We start from the raw sequence: 12913 nt of genomic DNA on the forward strand, positions 1-12913 counted from the left end.
GTGCAGGCAGAAACTGACCCTCGAAGTTCAGACTTATGACTTTGTTCCAGCACAGAAGTGGGACTGGATTCAGACCAGTTTCCCAACACAAAGCGGCTTTTGTAACTGGCCTCCAGTTTGAAAGTAGCTCAGAGACGTGACGGGGGCTGAAAGAGTCAGAGCTCCTCGTCTCTGTGTGTCCTGTTACACATCTATCATTCATGCCTCTGTCAGTCCACCACAGTGCTCACTCGCTGGCTTTAGAAAGCTGAAGGCCTGCATTACCAAGCCAGTTAAACATACCGGGAATATCTCCTCGCTATCTGGCTTCACTGAACCCAACAGTTGCTAAACAGAGCGATGTGGGCGCTTGAAACCCCAACAGAAGAATAAACCATGATCCTAAATCAGCATGAGGAGTTTAAGAACATAATACAAGTGGATCTGACTAGAATTACGATTGCATATTCCAATAAATGTGTTGCTTATCTGTAAGACAGTTTTACTCCTATTTCAGCTGCAGCCTTCTCAGTGTTTAAATGGACGTGATCATAAGTAAAAATCAAACATAAAAACATAATTCAAATCGTTAAGTCGGCTTACTGCAAAGCCTTTAAGGTCAGCAAGTACAAGGCTTTAGCGCCGCGAGTTCAGTCTCTGTTTAAGGATTATATCGTTGTACAAAAGGCTCGCTGGAAATAAAACTGCTTTGAATTTGTAGGAGTAGAAAAACTACCTGGGAAAAAAAATCTTGTCCTATTACATCTGTACTTGTCAGGGGGAAAAAAGGGTTTAGAGAGTCTAAAAAGGATCTATTTGAAAGCCAAAGGGGTAATAAATCGTCACTTATCTAACATATTTTTAAAAACAGCATTAAAATCAAACTGTCAGGAGGTCGTCGGTGCTCTATTTGCCAACTTAGACGTAAAGAAAGACACAATGCTCCATGTGGTCATTAAAAAAAGCACTAATATTGGCGTTTAGTGTCAAAGAGCAAGGTGTAAAAAGTGGCGTTTTCTTAAACTGCACTGATCCCAGCCTCTAGATCTGAACTGTAATCAACCAATCAGTAAAGAAGAAGGGCAGACCCCACCAGGTTTATGTACAGAAACAAAAATAAAATGAGCAAAAACAGCGTACAAACTGTCAGGGGACCTTCTACAAATGGTGATCAGTGGTTCCATGCACATCGATCTGTTATCTTGAACACACCCGAAGCAGGTGAGATATGCAGCATCAGTTACCATGGCGATGTACCCCACCTGTGAGGCAGTGAACCACCTGAAAAGTTACCTCATCGACCCCAAATCCTGCTTCGTGGTTCAGGCTTTGCCCTTTCAAAAAACAAACAAACAGGATTTTAACAACCAAAGTCCACTTAGGAGTGACAGATTTTAAGGGTTTTGTTGGAGTTTAAGGTGAGTTTTTAAAGTGATAATCTGGCATCACTTTCAACTTGTAGTTTGTACACACAGCTTTTTAGTTTGTAGGTTTATTCTATCGCTGAATGCAACAAGATGTTTATCTGCATGTCCACAGGAAACCACATCTTAGGACACAAAAACAGATTTCTGCCCATCTCACTCTGTTCTTCCGCTGACCTCCCTTCACAGCAGATTAATTTCCTCCATCACCTTTGTGTCACATCAGAAATGACGGCCTTGTAGCCATGGTTACCGCCGCCATGACAAAAGAGAGTCTGGCCTACGTTATTACCGCTCCTTACATAAACGCTACCGGAGCTTCCTACGTTTTGAATATCAGACCTTGACTGATGTTAAAATGACAGGACCGATATTCATCAGATCGCCTTTTTAGTCCTTTTTAGGTCTCAGCTGACACTTTATCAACATGTTTGTAATCGTACAAACCACTGTAGAGGGACGGCTAAGAATGAAACAACCTTGTTATGGGTATAATTCTGGTACTGAACGATGGCATCAGTATGGAAAGTGTGCAGTTTGTGTGTCCATGTTTCACTATAACCGAGTAAAGAGTCAATGACAGACCGTCTTCAATCACGTCTGTCTGTCGCTGCTGATAACTACAAAAACAACACATCTCAACCAAACTCCTTTTGTTTTGTTTTTTCAGCACAGCACTTCCATTTTATTCCACTACAAAAAAAGAGGCATCTCAAGAGCACCAGTAAAAGCAGAACAGCGTCCAGTTCATCTCCCCGTCGCACACTGGACCGTTAGCCAAGCAAAAGGAAGAAACAAAAGGAGTCCTTTTTTTTAGTCCCAGAGAAAGATGTCAAAGCTCTCCACCGTCCACTTACACATGCAGCAGGAACGCGACTGTACTGTAAAGCCTCTGCACAAGCAAGACGATGCAGAGAGATCAGGTCAGGAGTCAGATTCAACTTAAAGACGGCAAATGACGGAGGAAAAGAAGCTGCTTCTCTCTATGAGGAAGAAGGAGACAAAAGACTTTTTTTTTTTTTTTTTTTTAAATCTGCCTAAACTAGCTGAGAAACAAAATCACACCACAATGGGTAATAATATAATACTCTTACAAATATTTCAAAGGAATACAAATTCCACCCAGAGGTGTTTCCAATCAGGAAATATACTGACAGGTTCACCCAGCTTGCCCTCTTGTTTGTTTTTGTTTTTTTAGAAGTGCAGAAGGCCGTACAATCATGAAAATGTGACCCAACTCTTCGATATTTTTTTGTTTCAGTCCAGCATGCATCTCTAGGTGAGCAGAACATTGTAGGACAACAGCGGAGCGGCTGTAACAATAGCTGGATGTGAGTGAATTCTTGAGCAAATGGAGGAAGCCTTCTTTCATGGTTTCAAAAAAAAACATCATGAAGAGCAGCTTGAGGCAGATTTCTGGAGTTAGTCATAAAAACCCTAGCACTGTAAGAAACTAACTGAAAAATCATCCTCCCCCCCACGAGTGAAGTACCCTAACTCTTTAAATAATAGTCTGAGCTATGAAAATCTCAACACAGGAAATGTCCCTTTACAATTCTTTGCTTATTACATTAATAATATTGATTACTCCTCCTGTGTACATTCAAGCATGAAAATCCAGAGTGAAAAAAATGCTCAAGTTTCTAAAAACCTTTTGATTTGTTCTCAGTAGATCAGCCTACAAAGGTTTGAAGAGATTGTTACGTCCAGAAAAGATAAATAAAAATGTGATTGTTTCTCTCCAAAATGTGAAATTAAAATTGACCTTTTCTTTTCATTTTCAAGTGGAAATGCATAGCAGGAAAACGGATCCGTTTGTTTCGTCACACATGGCTCTCATAGAACACCTGGCTGGAAGGGGTCTTATCTGCCGTGGGCTCTGCAGCAGCCTGTTGGGCGTCCTGCTCTCCTTCCACCTCCGGCTGCTCCTCGTTCTGAAGAGGATCCAGCGGTGGGGGTGAGGAAGGGGGAGGAGAGGGGCTCGTGGCCTCCGGCTGGGGTGGTGGAGCTTCTATGCTGCAGTAACCACCGATGGCGAGCGGCGGGTGGACCGACACCTGGATGGCGATGTGCTGCGGCTGCTCCTGAACCGAGGAGTTGTCCGAGTCGGCGGCGGGCGACTCGCTGCGCTCCCTCTCCCGCCCTCGCTCCCTCTCTCTCTCCTGCAGGATGGTGAAGACGTCTCTCGCCCCGATGGAGGGAACCCTGCACGCTCCCTCGCGCCGCCCCTCCGGAGCTTGTCTGACAAAGGTATGCCTCATCTCCTCCACCCCCACCACCTCCAGGATCTCCTCCATGAAGGTGCGGCAGTTCATGATGAGCGGCGGCAGCGGGATGCTCCGAGCCAGCTCCTCGATGTAGCGCGCAAACTCCATGGTCTTGAACTGCGTTACCTTGGCCAGTTCCAGCGTTTTGGCCGAGGTGATGATGGGGATCCTCTTGGCGATCTCGAAGGCCTTCTGCAATTTCTCGGCACCCTCGGTGCGGAAGAATTCATTGATGGCTTTCTCCGTCTTCTTCAGGTGGCTACTCATCATGCAGAGGCGCGTGACGTTCAGGGCCATGATGATGGTGAAGGTGACCAGACACACCACCATGTAGTACACGCCCATGTCACCGTTAGTGAAGACCACACGCAGCGTCACCGTGCAGTTGGAGCTGCCGTGTACGTTGGACGCCATGCAGGTGTACTTGCCGCGGTCTGCAAACTCGATGCTGGTGATGTTGAGGACGCCATTGTCCAGCAGCCACCACTTCCCATCTACAAAATACAGAAACTCATGAGTATGGAAACCACCAAGTATCAACAAAAAACCAGAGAAACCACTAAAGGAAAGCCCCTGTTTACTACCTGGGGTTTTCTATGCTGCTCTTCTGGTCCTATTCTGATGGTAAAACTTGGTATTTGTTAAAAGAAAAACTGAATAATTAACTGCTGCTGTTTTTTTTACATTTCACAGTAATTTTTTTGCACTATTTCAGCATTTACTTTGGTGAATATAATGTCATTTAAAGTGACGGACCAAATGAAACAAAAAGAGAGAACTGTGATTTTTCACTACAGCTGATAACCACCTACAGCTTGCAGTTCATTAGTTTTGATATAACGTGGCAAAAACATCCTGACCTGCTTTTAAAAATCATGACTAATACCAGACACTACACAACCCACTGAATATGCAGTTTGCCCACTAAGTGACAGACTCTGAAGTCGGTTTAAACCCTGAAAATCCTCTTAATGCATCTGTTTCCCTGCAGAGTGACTCCACAGTAAACACTCCTCTGCAGTGTTTCTGCAGCTGACGTTTGCTGCTTTCGAAGAGGAACATGTTTCCTCCAATTTGCTGATGTTGTACTGTTCTGAATCTTTAGAGAACACACTGTTTTCGCCTCATGTCTGTAAAAACAAGTGCCTTTCTGTGCAGCCTGTTAGCATACAGAAAGTCTTTGAACAGCAGCATAATCTGTGATTTCATGCCTGGGCTAATCTCTGCTGCATGTGCCACGTTAGCGTGTGACGTGTACTTGATATCACATAGCTGATGGTTTTTAAAGAGAACATGTTGTGTTGCTGTGTGCAGACCAGCGAGCAGGAGCAACCCTATTGTTCCTGCCATGTTGTCAATATTTAAACAGAAGGCAGCGTTTCATCTTGAAACACGGCTCTGTGCGCTGAGGTTTCCACCACTAAACACAACAAGAACTATCTTTCACAGTATGGCGTGGAGCCAGCTGAACAAACATGAAAACATGTTCACAGGGCCGCTTGACAAAAATCCCGATGTCTCCATTTATGCAAAACATTTGACGGGACAGTATATTCTCATTTAAGGGTAATGAGGCCGGCTGTATAAGGTTTTACTCCTACCTTATAAATAATAACTAAATGATCGGATTGGCCACAGGTAGAAGGTGTAGCTACGTGCAGTGACAAGTAACGAGCAACACCAGTCAGACAAGACCAGCAGAGAGTAAAGCCCATAATGACAGCTGTACTGGAGTGAATCAAATGTGTTTTATGGTAGAACAAGTTCACATGTGCTGTTAAGAGCATTTGCACAGTTTGTGTGTGCAGCCTGGCTGTCATATGCTTACACTGATTGTTTGCTTTTGATCATCTTAACAAGGTGATGAGGCGTCTGTTCAAACAGATAAGCTAATGCTGTGGAAGCCTTCGTGCACTTTAAAGGAACAGTTCCATGTTTGGTAGATCAATACCACTCTCACGTTAGATAGAAAACTCCAGCCGGCTAGCTTGGCTCCGTCTCAAGCTAACAAAAAGCACTCAACAGCATTTCTACAGCTCACTGATCTACACATTATCTGTTTTCCTGTTTTACGTTTTTTTTAGCCATGTTTAGTTGTTGTGACATCTTCCACTTTGGGCCTGTTAAGAAACACACAGATCTCCTAGTAATAGTTCCAGTTTTTGCTCTGGGGCTGAACAATTTAGCGATTTCTAATTAAATTGCAATTTTAAACAATGCAATTAGGAAATCACAATTAGGATGTACATTATGCACATTATGGTTAAACTGCTGTGTTTCACAAATGCATGCTGTCCTCCTTGTTTGAGAAGTGAATAATGACCTTTAAATAATGATATAGCAAATCAGATCACAATATCCATCACAAAACCTGTAATTACATACTTTCCCCAAGTTGTTTAGCTACATTTTGCACTGAGCTAAGCTAACAGGTTGCTAGCTGTGGATCCACATTCAGCCATAGACCTGAGCGTGGTATCATTACTCAATAAGCTTATTTCTCAAGCTGTCAAACGAATTTCTTATCTGATAAAGTTCTGCATCCCATCACAATGTGGCTGGAAAGAGAAACCCCAACAAAAGCAATATCAAGCTCCCTGACATCTATCAGCTATTCCTATTTCCTGTCCTTGGTTGAATATTTGTTGGATGAATCCCTCAGTTGCATTTTTCCACCAGCAGCAAGGCTTCAGTGAATTCTGTTGCAACTCCTCCTCAACTACCCGCCGTCTCCACTGTGTGGGAGAAAGAAATCACAGAAGGCATCTCTAAATCTGTAGTATGAAGTCTGCAGACCAGAAAAACACTACTGCCGCCTTCTACTCTGCAAGCACGATCAATTTCTCACTCCGGTATCCTCCGGAGGAGATGAATGGGCAGTCAGGAAATGTAGCCTGGCCGACAAACAGCGTCCCACCCATCCGCCTTTTCATGCCAGAGCAAGTCTTCTAATTTTATCTCCACCAGCGATCATATGATGCGTTTGATGTGCTTCCCAATACTACAAGCAAGTTTGTAGGAAAAAGACAACACACAAACGATCCTGAGTAACCGACAACCTGCAGGTTAGCGGCACTGCTCTGTAAATAACCTCTGTTTATCGCTGAGTGAACTACTGCCTGCAGTGGGGAAAGTCTGCCTCCTAATTGTATTCCTGACCCAGGGGAGAAGCTCTGCGACGGTACAGAGGCTTGTTCTGGGTTTGTGGGTCATAACAACAATGCTGCTTCCCCCCTCTCTCTAATGGCAGGTTTCAACAGGTCGGCTCTGGAGAAGCAACAAACAACAAACGGCTCTTCGCTCCGCATTCCCTCTGAGCTGGACGTTCTAGCACTGACAAAGGAAGCTCAGGTGGAGGGAAAGTCATTACTTCCTGAATCTAACTGGCAAAGACCTTCAGTCGCAGCAAGAGAATATTCACTGCTGCCAGACAAAACGGGCAATGATTTAGCCAAATATCCCCCAGGAACACCTGTGTGTTCACAAGGCCGATTCCACTTTGATGAAAGATTCAAAAGAGAAATGTCTGCAGCTTATCAGGAAGAAAATCAACACTTTACACAAGGTCCTCACTCCCTGCCTTGTCTTTTTTATGAGTGTTACCTGTCATGATTGTTCAACCACTTATTATCCTTAAAACATTCTCCAGGACGTGCTGGAGGGTCGGCGGCTTTATTCTCACTCATCTCTTTTCTTGTGATAATCCCAATTACGATAACTGTACCGTCACCACCCAGCAGGCGGCCTCTCAGGGTCGAACTTTGGAAAGCTACTGCCATGAATTTCAAAGATCTAATGAGTGCCTGCATAACATCAGTCCAGGTTCATCTCCATTTTAAGACGAGGACTTGTGGTAACAAAACCAAATTTAATGCCGCTGTTTCTAATAAGCGTTCTCACTTCTGAGGCCCAAACAACTCAAACGCTTACTTGTTGTCCAAACACAGTCTGATTAAGTTAAACATTTACTATAACTGGTGTTCTTTGTAACTAAAGGGAAACACATGAGCAGCACATGATGTGGATTAAAACATCTGTGGCTGTTGTTTTCTACTTCAGCCTGTGTACTGGGTGTTTCTTTATGTGGATCAAAACATCACTTATTAGTGTCAAAGCATGAGATTTTTTCACATTTGCTCCTTAAAAAAACACCACAGCACCTGTACACTGGCCTCTACTTCTGTCACAGTGGGTTCTGATGAATACTTTCTATACACAGACCACAATCTTGGATATTACTTTGACATCCCACCTAAACATTGCTGCAGACCAAGCAGATGTCCTCTGCTCATGAGCCAATGGAACAGAGCTGTAGAGGACATCATATTATGTGTAGAACAAGTAAATAAATAACCTGTTGGCAGAAGTGGGCTTTAATAGCTCATCTTTTCTTCTTCTAGTATGACTTCCACAAACATTTACCTGCAGTTTAATTCACTGCATTCCAGAAGGTTTATTGCATTGCAATATATACTGCAGCTGTGATTTAAAATGCACACTGTGGCAAAGCTTTGCCCACATTTTTTTGCAAACACTTCTATTTGCCACACTACTGCCCTGCGAATCCTCCACTTGGACCCTGAGGGGTTCATTTCTGACTAACACAAATTACTGACTCTGTCTATGGCACCTGGAAATGTCACTGAGCCTTGACCACTGGCGCTGAACGATATTAAGGAATAGTCGCTTTAGCATTTCCTCTCCGCTGATACAAATCTAAAAATGCTGATGAGATGTTTTTGCTGCATTTTGCACCAAACAAGCACTTTCCCTTACATCTGGAGAGCATGATTAGTAGGCTGGGATGTCTCAGTAGCACCACAGTGCTTCATTTGTAATAGTATGTCGTTACACAATTTACCTTTATCACAAATTACACTTCCTGCAGTTTGGATATTGCACTTGGAAAAATTGCAAGTTTGATCATTTTTTCATACCGTTACGAGTGGGTAAGATTAATGGGCAGCTATTTTTATATAGTGTACCCACATTCTAAAATTGCCTCGCTGCTAACTGATGACATTGATCCACACTAAGCTGGCTGAGTGGATTTTTGGACCTGGGGGCTCTATAGCAGAAAAGCGTTTCGAAGTAATTGTGTTATAGTGCAAAACCTCATTGCATTACCCTTTAGAGAGACAGAGCAGCGTTGTCGTTTCACACACCAAATGCCACATATTAATGAGTCGGCCTGTTGTTTGGACTTTCTTTTGCTAGATTAAGAATTTTTGTAGGTGGCCACCTCTGCTACAAAATGTCCTGGGGGAAGCCCTGTAGAGGGTATGTAGGTTTACAAATACTGACTAATGTGCTCAGATTGAAAGAATTCAACTTGAATGTTTGTCACCTCTTGGAAGCCTTCACTCATTCCCAGTAAATAACAAACCTGACCTCCTCTGCATTTGCTGCTAATGAAATTATAATGGATTGATGGGTGGCTGCCGGTCACAAAGACAACAGGAAACCAGGTTTAAAGTAACAGTACAACGTGACTCACCGCTCATCTCTGTGTCCAGGCGGTCTCCATGGGAGTTGAACCACTGAACGCTGGGGAACGGCTCTCCGGTGACATTGCAATCAATCAGTGCGCAGCTCCCCTCCCGCGCAATTATCTGGCTCACTTTTGTGAACGCAACCGGGACAAATCCGCCGTCTGTCACATTGCCGTTTTCCGTATGGTTGCCATCCGTGTCCACCGATAAGGCCCCAGCGGTGTGAGAGGCGATAAGGGACACCAGGACCAGAAACACGTATCCACCGGCCCAGTGCATTTTCTCCGACTGTCGGTGCGTCGCCCAAGGGGGAAGAGACTCTGTCATTCCTCCTGGGTCTCCATCCTGCAGACTGGCTATCTCTTGATAGTGGAAGGCAATTTGGTATTCAGCTCTGCAGCATGAAACATCTCACTGAAACCAGACAGTGATTGGCATGTGTTAATGAGAGACAGGGCAGGACAAAACAACATGTGTATGATCAGGGCTTGATGCTCAGCAGCTGCAACACACTGATAAGAAGGCTGTTAGGTATGAAGAACTAAAGGGCAACCAGAACTGCAACTAATGGTTATTCACTGGCTGGTGAAATATCAACATATAATGAAAAATGCAATTTCCCAGAGTGCAAGGTGAAGACTTCAATTATTTAGCTTTGTTCAAGCAAGCGGCAGCCCAAAATCCAAAGATACTGAATAGATTTACAACCTGCAAGAAGCTGTTGTTCATTTTGAAGGCCTGTTTAATAAAATGTAATCTAAATAAGGCAGAAATCACAATTCCTTCCTTTTCTATTCTTACAAATGAATTACTGGGTGTTTGGTCATGGCTGCAAAACAAAAGCAATTGTTCTTCATTTCCATAAAATCTTGTAGGGCTGCATGAGACAGTCCTAAAAAACCTCACTGACAAATAACATGCTGATCACAACACATGATTATTTTCATTTAAGCTCACATGGTTAAACATTAGCATCTGGCTAGTCTGAGGCATAATCTGGCTAATATTCACAGCTGAAGGCAGTTACATCACAGGAAACAAATAAAAAAACACACAGCCAGGGCTCTATAGCTCACGATAACATTCATGTGCATCATTTTAACGTTAAATCTCCATCTGTAGCTTTGTCTTTGGTCGCAGCAGCACCGACTGGCTCGACTACTATGAAAACAAAGCCACACTGCCACATAACGGAGCTGTGTGTGGGCTCCGGCTATTTCCTCGTCCACATACAGCCGGAAAAGATGACCAGGTTAGCTACCTCATTTGAGTCAGCTAGGATCATTGTAGAGACTTCAGTGTACATGTTAGCCATTTGTGAACGAGCTACGGAGATTTCAAACTGTGTCGTTTCGCCTAAACGCCAGCACATAAAAAATAAAAACAAGGGCGTGGGATGCGGCTATGTGCTGGATCCATCGGGGGACCCTTCCAGAAATGTACCGCAAAAACTGTTTACAGCGGGATGAAAGGCAGTCATTTAAGGCTTAAACGCCGACCGACGGTGTGTGGCTACATTTAGCAATCAATATTATCGAAAAATAGTCGGAATTATCCACACAGTAAAGCAATAAAGCGGTGAATTTACACCGAGAAATGCAGCAACCCAGCGGTTCAGCAAACGACCAACTCGACGGCAGCCGCTAGAAAAAAACGACAAAACAGCCCATTCCCTGGTAATTAAACACTTCTGACACTTACATCATGGTCTGTCGCCGTTCAAGCTTGAATGTCTGGTAGAAAACGCCGCAGTCGATGGTTTTTGTCGTTTGCTATTTCTCCTCCGGCATCTCCATCCTCCTCCTACTGCTGCTGCTGCTGCATATCCGCTCTGACACCGAGCTTCAGGACGCACTGGAGGCAACGTCGCCGACTGGGGTTGCTCGGGTTGCATTGCTCAACGAGTCAGACATACATTGCTATTCAAATGATGTCTTTTAATATTGAAACTATCATACAATGTTGAGGTTTCCCCTCCAAAAATTATTGTCACAGGTTTCCAAACAATTTAGGATTAATTGATTTTCCGGTCACGTGACAGCATGTAAACAATTATCACCACTATGTTGACGAACCAATATTGACCCATCCTGCTAATGCAAAGCTGCATTCATTTACAGTCACTTTTATGAGCTCTATCACTTCCTCATTTGATAATAATTTTATTGCAGCTTTAAAATTTGGATCAAGTGTTCAGGAATTTGCCCAGAACATGATCATTTCTACTCATCACATGCAGACAGGTGAGAAATTAAACCAGGTTAAGTAAGTTATGCATGCTCCCATAAGAGGCCTTTGCTTTGCCATACTGTGTTATTTACGTTGATTCTTCCTTCCTCACCCTTCTGTATTTCTGTTGCCTGTTTGGGCAGCCGGGCCTTGAGACTCCCACGAGGATGTGAGTAAGGTCTGGGCAGCTTCCCAGTGCAATGAGTGAAAACCTTGCCCACATAAGGGCATTTCATTTTGTGGTGCAGTAAGTAGGGCGTGTGTGTGTGTGTGTGTGTGTGTGTGTGTGTGCATTAAGACATGGCGTATAGTTTCAGGTAAATAGACTGAGGTCAAAACCCACTCAAGCTAAAAGGTTGGATATTATAAAAGACACTTGAAGTGGACTGTGGCGCTGCTGGATGGGCAAAAACAGGAACTCGCTTTAGAAACAATGAGAAAATGTGCATTATAACAAGGACAGAAGAACAAAAGGATCCCCAAATATAAACCCAGTCAGGGTCATCTGGGCTGTTGATTTGTTTGCCACCCTTGATAACTAACAACCTTGAGGCCACAGTAAAAGTCTGAAATCGACATTTTGCAGCGAGGCGTCAGCACACAGTCAATAGCTGGGTCAATAATGTTCCATTTATATGGATATTTAGGAGGACGTGCATGTGTTTTATTTCAAAATAAAACATTAAATGGATTTGGAAGGTGAAGATTTAGACTTACTGATACTGGTGTTTTTCAATTTTGTGAGAATTTCTTTTATGTCTGCACTGAGTTTCTCAATATTTAGAGGGAAATATTTTCACTCCACTGTCAAACAGCTGCAGTAACTAGTTATTTTTTGCACCACCCATACATCCATCCATTATCTATACACCGCTTAATCCTCACTAGCCACCCATACATACGTTTATAATTTAAGATGCATTACTCAGGTTTTAACAACCCAGGCAGTTACTGTGCAGCAAAATACTGCGTCTATGTTCACAAATCTATAAGTTAACACCCTAAAGAGGCCTTTTTAGTAAAAGTAGTTTCCTTTTCAAGCTTCAGTACTTTTTATTTCACCAAGAGGCAATATTTTACTGGTGATAATTTACATTTACTAACTTTACTAGCTTTCACCTCCAGGACTCTGAGGCGTGCAGGTAAGATTGTGGCCGACCTCTCCCACCCTGGACAAACTCTTCCAATCACTCCCTTCTGGCAGGAGGCTTCGGTCCATTAGAACCAGAACCACACAGTTTCTTTCCGTCTGCCACCAGCCTCATGAACGATGCCCAGGACCCCCACTGACCCCCCTGACCCCTCTATGTCTGTATAAATGTAAATAACAACATATCAGCACCCTCAATATGTTGTAAATAACAATACCCTTCTATGGTTCTTACTTAAATGTAACTTTGATTCTTGCACTATTACAGTTACTTTTATTTCTAGTTACTTTACATGTATTGTTGTTTTGTTGCACCCACGCACCAGAACAAATTCCTCGTATTGTGTGAACTATGCTTGGCAATAAATCTGT

At 43.3% G+C, this 12913-nt stretch overlaps 1 protein-coding gene across 1 annotated transcript; it reads right to left on the reverse strand.

Moving 5' to 3' along the window:
- Positions 1-2054: 2054 nt before the first annotated feature.
- mfap3l (microfibril associated protein 3 like) lies at positions 2055-10983 on the reverse strand. The gene is made up of 3 exons (XM_008286383.1): positions 10864-10983; positions 9168-9576; positions 2055-4164 (listed from the first exon to the last, which is right to left on the reverse strand). Exons 2-3 carry the CDS (start codon positions 9487-9489, stop codon positions 3227-3229), a joined length of 1260 nt encoding a protein of 419 aa, XP_008284605.1. The 5' UTR covers positions 9490-9576; positions 10864-10983; the 3' UTR covers positions 2055-3226.
- Between the last annotated feature and the right edge of the window lie 1930 nt (positions 10984-12913).

Source organism: Stegastes partitus, unplaced genomic scaffold (genome assembly GCF_000690725.1).
Source record: "Stegastes partitus isolate 25-593 unplaced genomic scaffold, Stegastes_partitus-1.0.2 Scaffold453, whole genome shotgun sequence".
Lineage (NCBI taxonomy): Eukaryota > Metazoa > Chordata > Actinopteri > Pomacentridae > Stegastes > Stegastes partitus.